This window comes from Somniosus microcephalus, chromosome 7 (assembly GCF_052327205.1).
Source record: "Somniosus microcephalus isolate GS21.2 chromosome 7, FLI_Smic_1.0, whole genome shotgun sequence".
Classification (NCBI taxonomy): Eukaryota; Metazoa; Chordata; class Chondrichthyes; order Squaliformes; family Somniosidae; genus Somniosus; species Somniosus microcephalus.
Window position 1 is genome coordinate 79823503 of NC_140993.1, and position 15143 is coordinate 79838645.

General features: G+C 43.8%; 1 protein-coding gene across 1 annotated transcript in view; it reads right to left on the minus strand.

Annotated features, from left to right (window-relative positions):
• Positions 1–12692: 12692 nt before the first annotated feature.
• The window catches only part of cibar1 (CBY1 interacting BAR domain containing 1), an 81348-nt gene continuing 78897 nt past the window's right edge, over positions 12693–15143 (minus strand). The window contains exon 7 of the mRNA XM_085992672.1: positions 12693–13051. Within this exon, the coding sequence (XP_085848798.1) occupies positions 12956–13051 (96 nt within the window). The 3' untranslated portion in view covers positions 12693–12955. The remainder of the gene's footprint in view (positions 13052–15143) is intronic.

Here is a 15143-nt window from a genome sequence, read left to right on the forward strand (position 1 = left end):
TCAAGGTGAGAGATAGGGGTAAAGAACACCCAAGAATGAACTTGTACGTATTACCTGAGGGAGGACCACCACTTCTAGGACGGGAGTGGATTAAGAAAATAGACATGGAATGGCATTACCTAAAAGCCATAATGAGGGAGGACTCGGTGCAAGCTATTAGCTCAGATTCTGAAATGGATGATGATAAGACCAAGTCGAATATGGAAGACAAGGCTAAAAGGGACTTGCCGACGATGGGAAAGAAAACGAAGACATGCAGAAGGACTTATGGTACCAAGAAGAATAAAGCTACAGAGCAGAACTCCAGGTTGACAGAGAATTCTGAGCCTGTTCAAGCAAAGGATTCATCCATGACGGAAGAACACCGAGCTCGGACGCAAACTTATGTCAAAGTACGACAACAATTAGAACAGTTGAGTGACCGTCTCGTACAAGAGATGAAAAATATGGAAAAGTTCTGGGACACCGAATGGGAGAACCTGGAAAGACTACAGAGACAGCTAGCTCAAGCAGAGAGCGACCATAGAGCCATCGTGGTCAAATACCAATCACATTCCCCTGATGCTGTTCAGGAACTAGAATATTTACAGAACGAACCAAAGGAAGAGGAATCTTCAGGGAGCCAGGATTTTATTCCAGTTCTTCTCTACGACTCCTTACAAGCAGAGTGTGAGAAGTTGAAAGAACAGTATGAACAGGCCCAGGCTACAATTCTGGAGGGGGTTAACTCGGCAGCCTCCGAAAAGCTAGTTTCAGTAGAAGCATATGAACAACTAAAGGTTGAACATGAGCAAGAAGTCCAAAGGCTGCAGGAAATTCTTGATGAGCTCAAGGCCAAGACAGACTCATCGGTAGAAGCTCCATCCATAGATGAGAAATTAGAGGTGAAAATCATGGCAGAGCATGAAAGACAGGATGTCCAAGAACTTATAAAAACATTGAAGGACACCCAAGACAAATATGAGGCGGCAATGACCGAGGTTCAACAACTTGAAGAACAGATTCAACTGGGAATCCTTTCAGTGGAAGAACAGGACACTGTAAGAATGGTCCCTGAACATGAACTAGAGAGCATCAGGGCGCAACTTTTCCGAGCGCTGAAAGCCAAAGTTCAAGAGGAACGTAAGGTGGAAGTATTGGAGAAAGAGGTGGATGAAATGGAGAAGACTCTGATCCATCGTGTTCCCAGGGAAGAGTTAACGGTCAGCCAACTCCTTCATATGCTGAAGGACAAGACTCTGCAAGGGGAACAATCTGAACACGAGCTTCAATCTTCAGGGGGAACGAGTTCGGAGCTCTCAAAAGTCACGGAGATAGCTGAGGTGGCAACACAAATTTTACAAGGATGCCAAAAGTACGTTGAATCACGTCAAGGTGAACAGAAGAATGTGGAAACCGTTACTTCAGTAGAAGGGTTAAATAGCCTGATAACGCAATTACCGATGGAAAGGAAGGTATTGAACTCACAAATGAGGTCCGTCGTGAAGGAATGGCAGATAACCCAAGAAGAGCGGGATGAATATGAATGCATGAAGAAGGCTTTTCAAGAAAGATGTTTAGGGAAGGAACCACCGTCAGCTAACGTCCAGACGGGTGAGGAGGAAGAAGAAGTCTCTCTCGCTGGCCTAACTCAGGACGAACCCGAATATTACCATGACCTGTTGAGTGACACTGAATATTACGAGGATGTGGTCTGCCCAGCTTGTGATGAAAACTCTCAAAGTGCTGAAATCCGGATGAAGCACTTAAGGTCTAAGGAACATAGAGAGTTGGTGGCGCTACAGCTGGCAGCCGAGAAAGGAGCTCCGAGAGTTTCAAAAAGGCAGAAAAGAAAAAGAAGAAGCAGAAGATAATAACTGTCTAAAATATTAGCACTTCTACCATTCCAGGCGGGACATTACGAAAGGAGCTAAATTAGTTGAAAAACTGGAAAATGTCAAGACAGCCAGTTGGTTGTAAAAGTCCGCACTGGTGGTTCAACAGGACGAAAGTTCAAGCTGTTACGTCAAGAAAAAGGCTATGGAGGAGTCACGCTAGCCAGGTGAACCGGCTACACCAAAGAAATGTTGTTCGGAACGAGTCAAGATCAGAGACTGAATCTACGAACTGTTTCCGCAGAGACTGAACCTGTGAACTGTTTCCACCGAGATTATATTTGTAAATTGTTTTATATGACATTGACTCCACCGAGATTATATCTGTAATTTGTTTTATAGGAAGTTGAAGATATGTATGTTTAACGGGGACTCTGTAAGTAATAAGCTAAAAAGGGAGGATTGTAGTGTATGTACCCGTCTATCTTTAAGGGAACTATTGAATGTAACCGTTCACCTTTAAGGGAACTACTTTAGGTGTGGCACTATTTGTTTGGCTTCTGTATACTGTAATACCGATAGTGACCACACCAGTATATAAGTGTTGTAGCAGGATTGCTGGGGCAGATTCGCCCGGACCTTCGAATAGTAAAGACCTGTTTGTTTGTTACTTCTGAAGTCTGTGTATTTATTAACTGCACAACCCACAGACTTTACAGGTGTGACTGCTAATGTGCAGAGTATGGGGATCCCAGGTGAGATAGAGAATGAGGATCCACTGAAACTGAGCCTATTCAACAGGTACAATGTACTTGCTACCTGTGAGGATAAGGATAAAGACTGTCGGTAGGACAGCCAGAATGCAAACCATGGCACTTTGGAGCAGGAGGCTGCCCTAAAGGTGAGGGGGGGGGGGAGGAGGAGGGGAAGCGTAATGTGATAGTTGTAGGGGATTCAATAATTAGGGGGACAGATAGCATCCTTTGTGAGCAAGATCGAGAGTCCCATATAGTATGTTTGTTGCCTATCTGGTGCCAGGGTGAGGAACATCTCAAACCGGCTTGAAAGGATATTGGAGAGAGGAGGGGGGGGGGGGGGTGAGATCCAGTCGTTGTGGTCCATGTTGGGACCAACAACATAGGGAAGAGTAGGCAAGAGGTCCTGTTTGGGGAATACCAGGAACTAGGAGCTAAATTTAAGAACAGGACCTCAAGGGTTATAATCTCTGGATTACTACACAAATTGGCATAGGGATAAGCTGATTAGGTAGGTGAACACGTGGCTGTGGGAAAGAGGGGTTCCATTTCATGGGGTACTGGCACCAGTATTGGAACAGGAAGGAACTGTACCATTGGGACGGGCTCCACCTGAACCGGTCTAGGACCAGGGTCCTAGCAGAAAGGATAAATAGGGCAGTCACAAGGACTTTAAATAGTAAATGGTTGGGGGGTGGGGGGGGACTCAAGTGGAAATTGTAGTACAAATAATAGTTCACAAACAAACAAAAGGGAAGTGAGTAGAGTAACTGTCAGAAATTGTGTTTTAGGCACTACAGGTAAAGGGAAAACTAAAAGATGTAAAGTGATTAAACCAGGAAACAGAAATAAGAAACATGTGAGTAAAACATTAGAGCTGAAGGACAGGCTAGGGTGTGGCCCAAATAAGCATTCTTTATACAAACACATGGAGTATAAGGAATGAGCTGCAGGTGCAAATTCAACTTGGAGGGTATGATATGGTCGCCATTACTGAGACATGGCTGCAAGACGGTCAGGACTGGGAACCAAATGTACCAGGTTATAAGGTCTACAGGAAAGATAGGGAAATGGTGGAGGGGGAGGAGTAACTTTAGCGATTAAGGATGAAATCACTTCATGATAAGAGAGGATGTAACAAGAGATAAGCAGGCAGTGGAGACTTTATGGGTAGATTAAGAAATAGGAAAGGATGTAAGACTGTAGTGGGAGTTGTGTACAGGCCCCCTGGTAGCAGTTGTGAAGTGCTAGATTGTATAACTGCAAAGATTAGACAAGCGTGTAGTAAAGACAGTGGTTTTAATGGGAGATTTTAACTTTGATATAGATTGGGATAAGCAGATTAGCACCTGTCAGAAATGGTAGTGAATTTCTTGTGTGTGTCTGGGATAGTTTTCTACAACAATATGTCCGAGAACCAACAAGGGGCATGCCATATTAGACTTAGTAATGAGTCAGATTTAGTTAACAGCCTAACGGTGCGGGAACATTTATCTAAAAGCGATCATAACATGATCGAGTTCAAGATTCTGAAGGGGATTGACAGCGTAGATGGTGAGAGGTTGTTTCTCCTGGCTGGAGTGTCTAGAACTAGGGGGCATAGTCTCAGGATAAGGGGTAGGCCATGTAAACTGAGATGAGGAGGAATTTCTTCACTCAGAGGGTTGTGAATCTTTGGAATTCTCTGCCCCAGAGGGCTGTGAATGCTGAGTCTTTGAGTACATTCAAGGCTGAGATACATAGATTTTTGGACTCCAGGGGAATCAAGGGATATGGAGATCGGGTGGGAAAGTGGAGTTGAGGCGGATGATCAGCCATGATCTTATTGAATGGCAGAGCAGGCTCGAGGGGCTGTATGGCCTACTGCTGCTCCTATTTCTTATGTTCTTATATAATGTAGTGTTTGAAAGCGAGAAATGCGGAACAGCTACTAAGATTCTAGATTTAGGTAAGGCCGACTTCAATGGAATGAGACAGAGACTGTCCACAGTAAACTGGACAAATCTGTTAATGGGTAAAATGACAGAAGATCAATGGGAAGCGTTCAAAAAAGAATTAATGGGCCGGATATTCCGGTCCCTACGGGTGAGTACGTGCTGTGTACTCACCCGTTGGGATATCGGAAATGCTGGTTTCAAGCATTCACTGCGCATGCGCTGGAAACCGGCATTTCCGATCTGTGAAGAAAGCTCCTGACAGATCCTCCGGCTGCACTGGAGCAGGGCCTCTGCAGCTGGAGAGTTCCATTTTTTGGAGACACTCCGTCCGCAGAAAACATTTACAATTCTTGCGCCTGGTAAAAGCAGGCGCAAGGCCTGATTTTACCAGGATAAGAGTTGAAAAAAAGTTTTTTAAAAATTTCCACTTATTTATCATTTAAAAATACTTTAAAGAAAAGTAAGTTTGTTTTTAGCCCCATTAAAAACTTTAATTATTTTTTCAAAAATTTAAATTTTTGTTTAAAATAGTTAATTTATGTAATTTATAGTCATTTTAAAAATGTGATTTAAAAAATTTTTTATTTGAAGTTTTATTATGTTTTGGTGGTGATCTCTATTTATATATTTGACAGGTCTTCCTGTCAAATCTATGAATGGAGATTCCCTTCTCTGATTGGCTCCCCATGGCCCACGTGATCCCAGGATCCTGCGCACCGGCAGTTTGGAGAGGCCCAGCAACAGAACTCTGCGCCTCCCGGGAGCCCTCCGGTCTTGGCACAGATTTTTCCAGATCGCAGCCCTCTGCCCGCGGGAGGCCTGCGAACGGAATTTCTGGGCCATTGTGATACAGAACCAGTTTATACCCGAGGGGCAAAAGCTCTGCTTGCCAAAAAAAAACAGCTATGGATGACTGAAGAGGTAAGAGATAGCATAAAACTAAAAGAAAAAGTATACAAAAATGCAAAAAAAAAGTAGATCCTGGTGAATGGGAAAGATACAAAGAACAGCAAAGGGTGACAAAACAGATAGTAAGATTACAAAAAAGGAGTATGAAAAGAAACTTGCAAGGATATCAAAATCAACAAAGAATTTTTACAATTAGGAAAAAGAGGGTGGTCAGGAGCAATGTTGGCCCCTTGAAAACTGATATTGGTGATATTGTCAATGATGAGGAAATGACGGACATGTTGAATAAATACTTTGCCTCAGTATTTACAGTAAAGGAAGAGGATAGCATGCCGGAAATCCCAAGGAAACTAATATTGAATCAAGGACAGGGACTCAATAAAATGAACATAAACAAAATAGCAGTAATGAAGAAAATAATGGCACTGAAGAGTGACAAAACCCCAGGACCAGGTGGTTTCTATCCCAGGGTTTTAAAGGAAGTAGGTGAGAACATTGTAGATGCCCTAACTATAATCTTCCAAAGTTCTTTCGATTCAGGAACTATCCCTTCAGATTGGAAAATTGTGCATATCACTCCGCTATTTAAGAATGGTGAGAGGGAAACCAGGGAATTATAGACCAGTTAGCCTAATATCTGTTGTTGGCAAATTACAAGAGTCTGTAATTAAGGATAGGGTGACTGAATACCTTGAAAATTTTCAGCTGATCAGAGAGAGCCAGCATGGATTTGTGAAAGGTAGGTCATACCTGATGAACTTGATTGAATTTTTTGAAGAGGTAACTAAAGTAGTGGACAGGAGAATGTTATTTATATGGACTTCCAGAAGGCATTTGATTAAATCCCTCATAAGAGACCGTTAACTAAGGTTGAAGCCAATGGAATTGAAGGCAAATTATTGGCCTGGTAAGGAAATTGGCTGAGCGGCAGGAGACAGAGAGTAGGGATAATGGGCAGGTACTCTAATTGGCAGGATATGACTAGTGGTGTCCCGCAGGGATCTGTGTGGGGCATCAACTATTCACAGTATTTATTAATGATTTAGACAATGGCAGAGAAAGCCACATATCCAAATTTGCCGATGACACAAAGATAGCCAGCATTGTAGATGAAATCATAAAATTACAAAGGGATATTGATAGATTAAGTGAATGGGCAAAACTGGCAAATGGATTTCAATGTAGGCAAATGAGAGGTCATCCACTTTGGACCTAAAAATGATAGAACAGGGTACTTTCTAAATGGTGAAAAGCTAAAAACAGTGGAGGTCCAAAGAAACTTGGGGGCGGGGGCAGGGGGTCCAGGTACATAGATCATTAAAATGTCATGAACAGGTACAGAAAATAATCAAAAAGGCTAACTGAATGCTAGCCTTTATATCTAGAGGACTAGAATACAAGGGGTTGAAGTTATGCAGCAGTTATACAAAACCCTGGTTAGACCACACCTGGAGTACAGTGAACAGTTCTGGGCACCACACCTTGGGAAGGATATATTGGCCTCGGAGGGAGTGCAGTATAGGTTTACCAGAATACCTGGACTCTAAGGATTAAATTACAAGGAGATATTACACAAATTAGGGTTGTATTCCCTAAAATTTAGAAGGGTAAAGGGTGATTTGATCGAAGTTTTCAAGATATTAAAGGGAACAGATAGGATAGATAGTTCAGTCATTGAGTATATTCAAGACAGAGATCGATAGATTTTTGGATATTAAGGGATATGGGGATAGTGCAGGAATGTGGATTTGAGGTAGAAGATAAAGCCATGATTTTATTGAATGGCGGAGCAGGCTCGAGGGGCCAAATGGCTTACTCCTGCTGCTATTTCTTATGAAACTATTTCCGGTGGTTGGGGAGTCTAGGATTAGGGGGCATAGTCTAAAAATTAGAGCCAGACCTTTTAGGAGTGAAATTAGGAAACACTTCTACACACAAAGGGTGGTAGAAGTTTGGAACTCTCTTCCGCAAATGGCAATTGATCCTAGATCAATTGTTAATTTTAAATCTGATATTGATAGTTTTTTGTTAACCCAAGGTATTAAGGGATATGGGCCAAAGGCGGGCATATGAAATTAGGTCGTAGATCAGCCATGATCTCATTGAATAGCGGAACAGGCTCGAGGGACTAAATGGCTTACTCATGTTCCTAGTGGAGACAAAGTCCCGTCTTCACACTGAGGACACCCTCCATCGTATTGTGTGGCACTACCGTGCTAAATGGGATAGATTCAGAACAGATCTAGCAGCTCAAAACTGGGCATCCATGAGGCGCTGTGAGCTATCAGCAGCAGCAGAATTATATTCCACCACAATTTGTAACCTCATGGACCAGCATATCCCTCAATACCATTACCATCAAGCCAGGGGAACGAACCCTGGTACAATGAAGTGTGCAGAAGAGCAGTACCAAGCGTACCTAAAAATGAGGTGCCAACCTGGGAAAGCTGCAACACAGGACTACATGCATGCTAAACAGCAGAAGCCGCATGTTTTAGACTGAGTTAAGCGATCTCACAATCAACGGATTAGATCAAAGCTCTGCAGTCCTGCCATATCCAATCATGAATGGTGGTGGACAGCTAAACAACTAACTGGAGGAGGAGGCTCCATGAATATCCCCATACTCAATGATGGTGGAGCCCAGCACTTGAGTGCAAAAGACAAGGCTGAAGTGTTTGCAACCATCTTCCGAAGGGATGAGCCATATCGGCCTTCTCCTGAGGTCCCAACAATCACAGAAGCCAATCTTTAGCCAATTCGATTCACTCCACGTGATATCACGAAACAGCTGAGCGCACTGGATACATCAAAGGCTATGGGCCCCGACAACATCCCGGCTGTCGTGCTGAAGACTTGTGCTCCAGAACAAGTTGCGCCTCTAGCCAAACTGTTCCAGTACAATTACAACACTGGCATCCACCTGACAATGTGGAAAACTGCCCAGGTATGTCCTGTCCACAAAAAGCAGGACAAATCCAATCCAGCCAATTACCGCCCCATCAGTTTACTCTCAAACATCAGCAAAGTGATGGAAGGTGTCGTTGACAGTGCTATCAAACGGCACTTACTCCCCAATAACCTGCTCACTGATGCTCAGTTTGGGTTCTGCCAGGACCATCCGGCTCCAGACCTCGTTACAGCCTTGGTCCAAATATGGACAAAAGAGCTGAATTCCAGAGGTGAGGTGAGAGTGACTGGCCTTGACATCAAGGCAGCATTTGGCCGAGTTTGGCAGCAAGGAGCCCTAGTAAAATTGAATTCAATGGAAATTGAGAAAACTCTCCACTGGCTTGAGTCAAAGCTAGCACAAAGGAATAACAGAAAATGCTGGAAATGCTCAGCAGGCCAGGCAGCATCGGTGGAGAGAGAAACAGTAAATGTTTCAGGTCTGGGATCCTTCATCAGAACTGGAAAAAGCTGGAGATGTAACAGATATTAAGCAGGTGCAGAGAGAAGGTGGGGGGGGGGGGTGTTTGAGGGGAGTAAGGAATTGAAAGAATATACTGTACTTTTGTAAGAGGCAGGAAAGATAAAATGTTGCAAATGGGAATGGCAAAAATCACACAGCATTAAAAATGGAGGCAGGGATTATTATCTGAAATTGTTGAACTCGATGTCGAGTCCAGAAGGCTGTAAAGTGCCTAATTGAAAGATGAGGTGCTGTTCCTCGAGTTTACGTTGAGCTTCATTGGAACAATAGGCTGAGGACAGAGAGATCAGAGTAGGAGTGAAGCGGTGAATTAAAGTGACAGGCGACCGGAAGCTCAGGGTCACCCTTACGGTCTGAACGGAGGTGTTTGGCAAAGCGGTCACCCAATCTGCGTTTGGTTTCCCCAATGTAGAGGAGACCACATCGTGAGCAGCGAATACAGTATATTAAATTGCAAGAAGTACAAGTAAATCGCTGTTTCACCTGGAAGAGGTGTTTGGGGCCCTGGACAGTGGGGAGGAGGTAAAAGGGCATGTGTTGCATCTCCTGCGCTTGCACGGGAAGGTGCCAGGCGAAGGAGGAGGGCTGTTAGGGGTGATTGAGGAGTAGACCAGGGTGTCGCGGAGGCAGTGGTCCCTTCGGAATGCTGAAAGGGGAGGTGAAGGGAAGATGTGTTTGGTGGTGGGATCACGTTGGAGGTGGTGGAAATGGCGGAGGATGATACGTTGAATGTGGAGGCTGATGGGGTGAAAGGTGAGGACAAGGGGAACCCTATCGTGGTTCTGGGAGGGAGGGGAAGGGGTGAGAACAGAAGTGCGGGAAATGGAACAGACACGGTCAAGGGCTGTGTCAACCACAGTAGAAGGGAGTCCGCGGTTGAGGAAAAAGGAAGACATGTCGGAAGCACTGGTATGGAAGGTGGCATCATCAGAACAGACGCAGCGGAGACGGAGAAACTGGGAGAATGGAATAGCGTCCTTACAGGAAGCGGGGTGGGAGGAAGTGTAGTCCAGGTAGCTGTGGGAGTCAGTGAGCTTGTAGTGGATGTTTGTCGAAAGCCGATCGCCAGAAATGGAGACGGAGAAGTCAAGGGAAGGGAAGAGTCAGAGATGGACCATGTGAAGGTGAGGGAAGGGTGGAAATTGGAAGAAAAGTGAATGAACTTATCTAGTTCAGGACGAGAGCAGGAAACGGCACCGATACAATCATCGATGTACCGTAAAAAGAGGTGAGGGAGGGGACCCGAGTAGGACTGGAACAAAGAATGTTCCACATATCCCATGAACAGGCAGGCATAGCTAGGGCCCATGCAGGCTCCCATAACACCTTTAATTTGGAGGAAGTGAATGGAGTCAGAGGAGAAGTTGTTCAATGTGAGAACAAGTTCAGTCAGGCGGAGGAGGGTGATGGTGGATGGGGACTGGTTGGGCCTCTGTTCAAGGAAGAAGCGGAGCGCTCTCAGGCCGGCCTGGTGGGGGATGGAGGTGTAGAGGGATTGGACATCCAGTGAAAAGGAGACAGTTGGGGCCAGGAAACTGTTAAAAGTGACTAAGGGCATCGGAAGAGTTGCGAATGTAGGTGGGAAGAGACTGGACGAGGGGAGAAAAAATAGTCAAGATAGGAAGAGATAAGTTCCGTGGGGCAAGAACAGGCTGAAACGATGTGTCTACCAGGGCAGTCCTGTTTGTGGATCTTGGGAAGGAGGTAGAAGCGGGCTGTGCGGGGTTGGGGAACTATGAGGTTGACGGCCATGGAGGGAAGATCTCCAGAGATGAGGTCAGTGATAGTCTTGGAAACAATGGCTTGATGTTTGCTAGTGGGGTCATGGTCCAGGCGGAGGTAGGAGGTGGTGTTGGAGAATTGGCATTCAGCTTCTGCACGGTAGAGGTCGGTTTGCCAAACTACAACAGTACCACCCTTATCAGCAGGTTTAATGATAATGTCGGGGTTGGATCTGAGAGAATGGAGTGCTGCAAGTTCAGAGGGAGGTATGTTGGAGTGAGAGAGGGGAGCAGAGAAATTGAGATGGCCGATGTCATGTCAGCAGTTAGCAATGAAAAGATCTAGAGAGGGTAAGAGGCCAGAGGGAGGGGTCCAAGTCGAACGAGAATTTAGAAAACAGGAGAAAGGCTCAGCTGTGCGGGGGGGGGGGAAGACTCCTGGCTAAAGAAGTGGGCACGGAGACGAAGGCGATGGAAAAAGAGCTCAGCATCGTGCAGAGCTTGAAATTCATTAAGGTGGGGGCGTAAGGGAATGAAGGAAGATGGTTGTGGTTGTTGGAGGCCAAGGCACAAGTCAGGAGTGTGATGGAATACTCTTCACTTTCCTGGATGAGTGCAGCTCCAACAACACTCAAGAAGCTTGACAGCATCCAGAACAAAGCAGCCTGCTTGATTGGCACCCTATCCACCACCTTAAAAATATTCACTCCCTTCACCACCGCCGCACCATGGCTGCAGTGTGTACCATCTACAAGATGCACTGCAGCAACTCGCCAAGGCTTCTTCGACAGCACCTCCCAAACCCGCAACCTCTACCACCTAGAAGGACAAGGGCAGCAGGCACATGGAGTTTATCCATATAGTACATGATTGCTCCCCAACTTAAATATTATTCTTACCATTCAAAATAGTTTGCCACAAATAGATGACAGCACTGTGTATAGTATAGGCATTCTACTGGCAGTAGAGAGGAGTTTTTTTGCCACAAGCCAAGGTGTGGCAGCATCAGAAGAGGGCTTAGAAGACATGTCTATCCTTAGAGTTGTGCATATAGACCACTTATTTTCCTGACAACTTTTATGCCACTGTCTCATTTTACACTTTGCCCGATTTTCTTTACCATTGATTTCAATAGAAAAGAAAATCTAGTCTAGTTTAAACGGGCTTCCAATTCTCTATCACCCATTTGCGCTACAGCCCAAGATGAATTTCACCCCAATGAACCCCAAACAGGAAGGAGACATTGTGATACAAGTAACGTTGCATATAAATTTCAATAGTCAGCTGAAGTATTAGATAATGATCTTGATGGAAAACTGTTACACAGCTCTGCTAACAACTCCCAATGAAGTTAGGAAAGTAGTAAATAAAATTTTAGATTACAATTCTCTGAAGTTTCAATTAACCCATACTGCATAAAATTATACTGTGACCTATCATTCAAACAGGAGGGTACGTTAGCTTAGTGGTTATGTTACAGAAGCAGTAATCCAGAGGCCTGGACTAATAATTCAGAGAATGTGAGTTCACAGCCATTTGAGAAAATGAATTTTTTTTTTTTTTTTTTTTTAAAAAGGAAATAAAAAGCCAATAGCAGTTAAAAAGTGTCAATGAACCTAATCGGTTTGTTGTAAAAACACAATTGGTTCACCAATCCCCTTTAGGGAAGGAAACCTGTTGTCTTTACCCAGTCTGGCCTATATACCAACACACCACACCAATGTGGTTGATTCTCAACTGCCCTCTGAAGCAAGCCACTCAGTTGCATCAACCCACTACAAAGATTACCACCGTCTCAGGACAATTATGGATGAGCAATAAATGCCGGGCTTGCCAATGATACCTACGTCCTGAGAATTATTAAAAAATAAATGATGGCCATGATTTTCCATCCATTGATTTAATAAAAAGGCAAGTAATGTGCTTGCTTTCATCATCAATGTAGACTTAGAAAACAAGTTTACGTGTACTACATGTACAAGCAAATTTTGTACAGCTGAGTGGCAGATCGCCAGTACCTTTGCTATACAAGATGCATATCAGCTTTAGAGTGGAAACAATTGCACATTGTGCACTATAAACATTAACTATGGTGCACAATCAGATGAACTTTCACACACCTGTTGTGTATAAAGTAACATGTCCCCTTAAATCTTTAATGAGTTAAAACTACTTAACTGTTTACATATAAAATTTTGGCATACATAACAGTAGAAAATGAAAATAGTGTTTGGCAATGTCAAATGTTTTAAAGCATTTCTGAAATTTCTTGCAAGGCTGGACAAGTTTACAGCAATGAAGATTATAAAATAAATGTAGCATAAACAGAAATAACTATCCAACTGTCCAAAAAAAAACAATAGTTTGTGTGGCGTTGTCATCTTCCTCAGTCATCTTCATCGTCCTCCTCCTCATCGTCATCCTCCTCTTCCTCGTCATCCTCCTCTTCTACCTCTGTTTTCCTACATAGTGGAGTGTGGTGCTATACCAAAAAAAAATTGGATTTGAGAACAAACCTAAATATCACTGATATTACATCACAATTTCACAAGCTAAGCCAAGGTGCCCAAGTATTATTAGAGTTCCTCCCTCAAGAGAAAGGCAGATATTACTGGCTCCATGGTGCTAACTTGGTTACACAGTAGTCAAACAAATATTGAATACCACATTTGCAAAAAGTGTAACTATGTTTTTAGAGTGTTAAATAAGTCTTTGGTAAAGAGTGTTTTCAAAATTCAGAAAATACACTTTACATCTCATTTTGTCTTTATGCAACAGATAGTTGAAGTTTGTCTCTGCATGTACTTAACAATCACAGGCCTGTGAAGTCAACAAAACTGAAACCTACACATTTCAGTAAACACCCAGCAATACAATATAGGTCCATGTGACTGCAGCAGAGACAACAAGGAATTAATTTAATATATCTTCTATATTTTCTCTTGGCCCCTCCTTCATCCAAGGAAACTATCTGATCTGCACAAAGTCAAAATATGTAATTAAAATGAAGGTAACCCCCCCAATAAGCAGGGAATATAAGTAATTTTATTTTATTTTTTTCTTGCCAATTTTCTCTCTTTTTAATGCAGTAGTCGTCCGGCACCTGGCCCAAGTGTGCGTTATTGATAGGTGAGCCTTGGCAGTGAAGGTCTGGAAGCTGTCCAACACAAACAGCATTATAGCCAAACCCAATCTTCCGATCATGTCCTCACATGGCAGTTCTAGGGGGCTTACTAGATAGCAATCATGAGTGGGATTCCTAGTGATTTCTCTTCCTAATCCAGGGACACAGGCTATTAGCATCCTACCACTGCTTCAGCTGACACCAAGTGAGCAATGCCTGGGGTGTTGAATTTGGAGCCTTCCTAGTTTTAATGATGCAGTTACTCATTGGATAACCTCACTGAGAAAGAAAAAGAGCCAGATTTATGTTTTTAAAGAGATGGGAATACTTTATATAGAAAGCTCTCTACCTTAACCTACCCTCCTGGAATTTGCTCGTGCTGCTGGACTAGATTTTTAAAACTTATGCTTCCTTGTACACAAGGTGGTATTCCTCATGTACAATCCGAAGCAATTTCTGCCATTTTTTAGAAAATGGTTCCCTCCCATTCCACTCTCATAGCAGGGTCTTAGACAAAATAGGTGCTAAGGAACCTTGTACCCACAAATTAAAAAGGCAGTAACTAATTGATAGCTTGGTTGGTTGAACACCGATCTCACAGATGGGTGACAGAGAAGTATGTCTCTCAGAGTGAGCTATGAGGTTTGCAGGCAGCAACAAAAAGCAATTTGCATTAGGCATAAAACGAGTGCCCTCCAAGGGTTCAATATGGTGGGCAGCATGCGTGCGCTCATTCTGTGCTGGAAGTGCACCGCCTGCCATATTGGATCATGCTCCTGCATAGGCGTCCAGTGCCTGCGCCGTAAGTATTAAAAACGGCTATTATAACTAAATAAGGGACCTACGCTTGTTGTAGGACCCTTTTGTGAAATTGGTCTGCCCTAGCGCCTGACTCGCCGCATAATAAGCTCACTGAGCAAATCATGGCGCTAACGGGCAGCAAAGACCCTGCGACAGTACTATTTAAAGTGCTCATCCCCTCTATAAAGGTTAGTTTCTGGTTTGTCCTTTTAGGCTGCAAGATAACTTCTGGGTGTTTGGTTGCCTATTTTATCACTTCTACAACTAAATTCTCACTTCTGCCAACAAGCATTTGCTGGACTGCTTTTGTCTGGACTCAAAACAATTTTATTGCAGTCATAGATGGTCTGGTAGGTCTTCCCTTGAGACTGGAGGACGAGGGTGAACAGCAAAGACAGGAGAGGAGGGAGGAGCTCACTGTGCAGGAGGCCATACCCACAGTGAATCTTCAGGGAGCACTTTTCATACTTCAAATTCACGAAGGATCAATGTGTCTGGCACCGTCGAATCACAAAGGAGACTATCACTGAGCTATGTCACTTGCTTTAGCCACAACTGGAGCCTCAAACCAGGGCATAGATAAGCATTGCATGTGGCTGTCAAGGTCATAGTGGCCCTTAACTTTTATGCAACGGGCACCTTCCAGGAC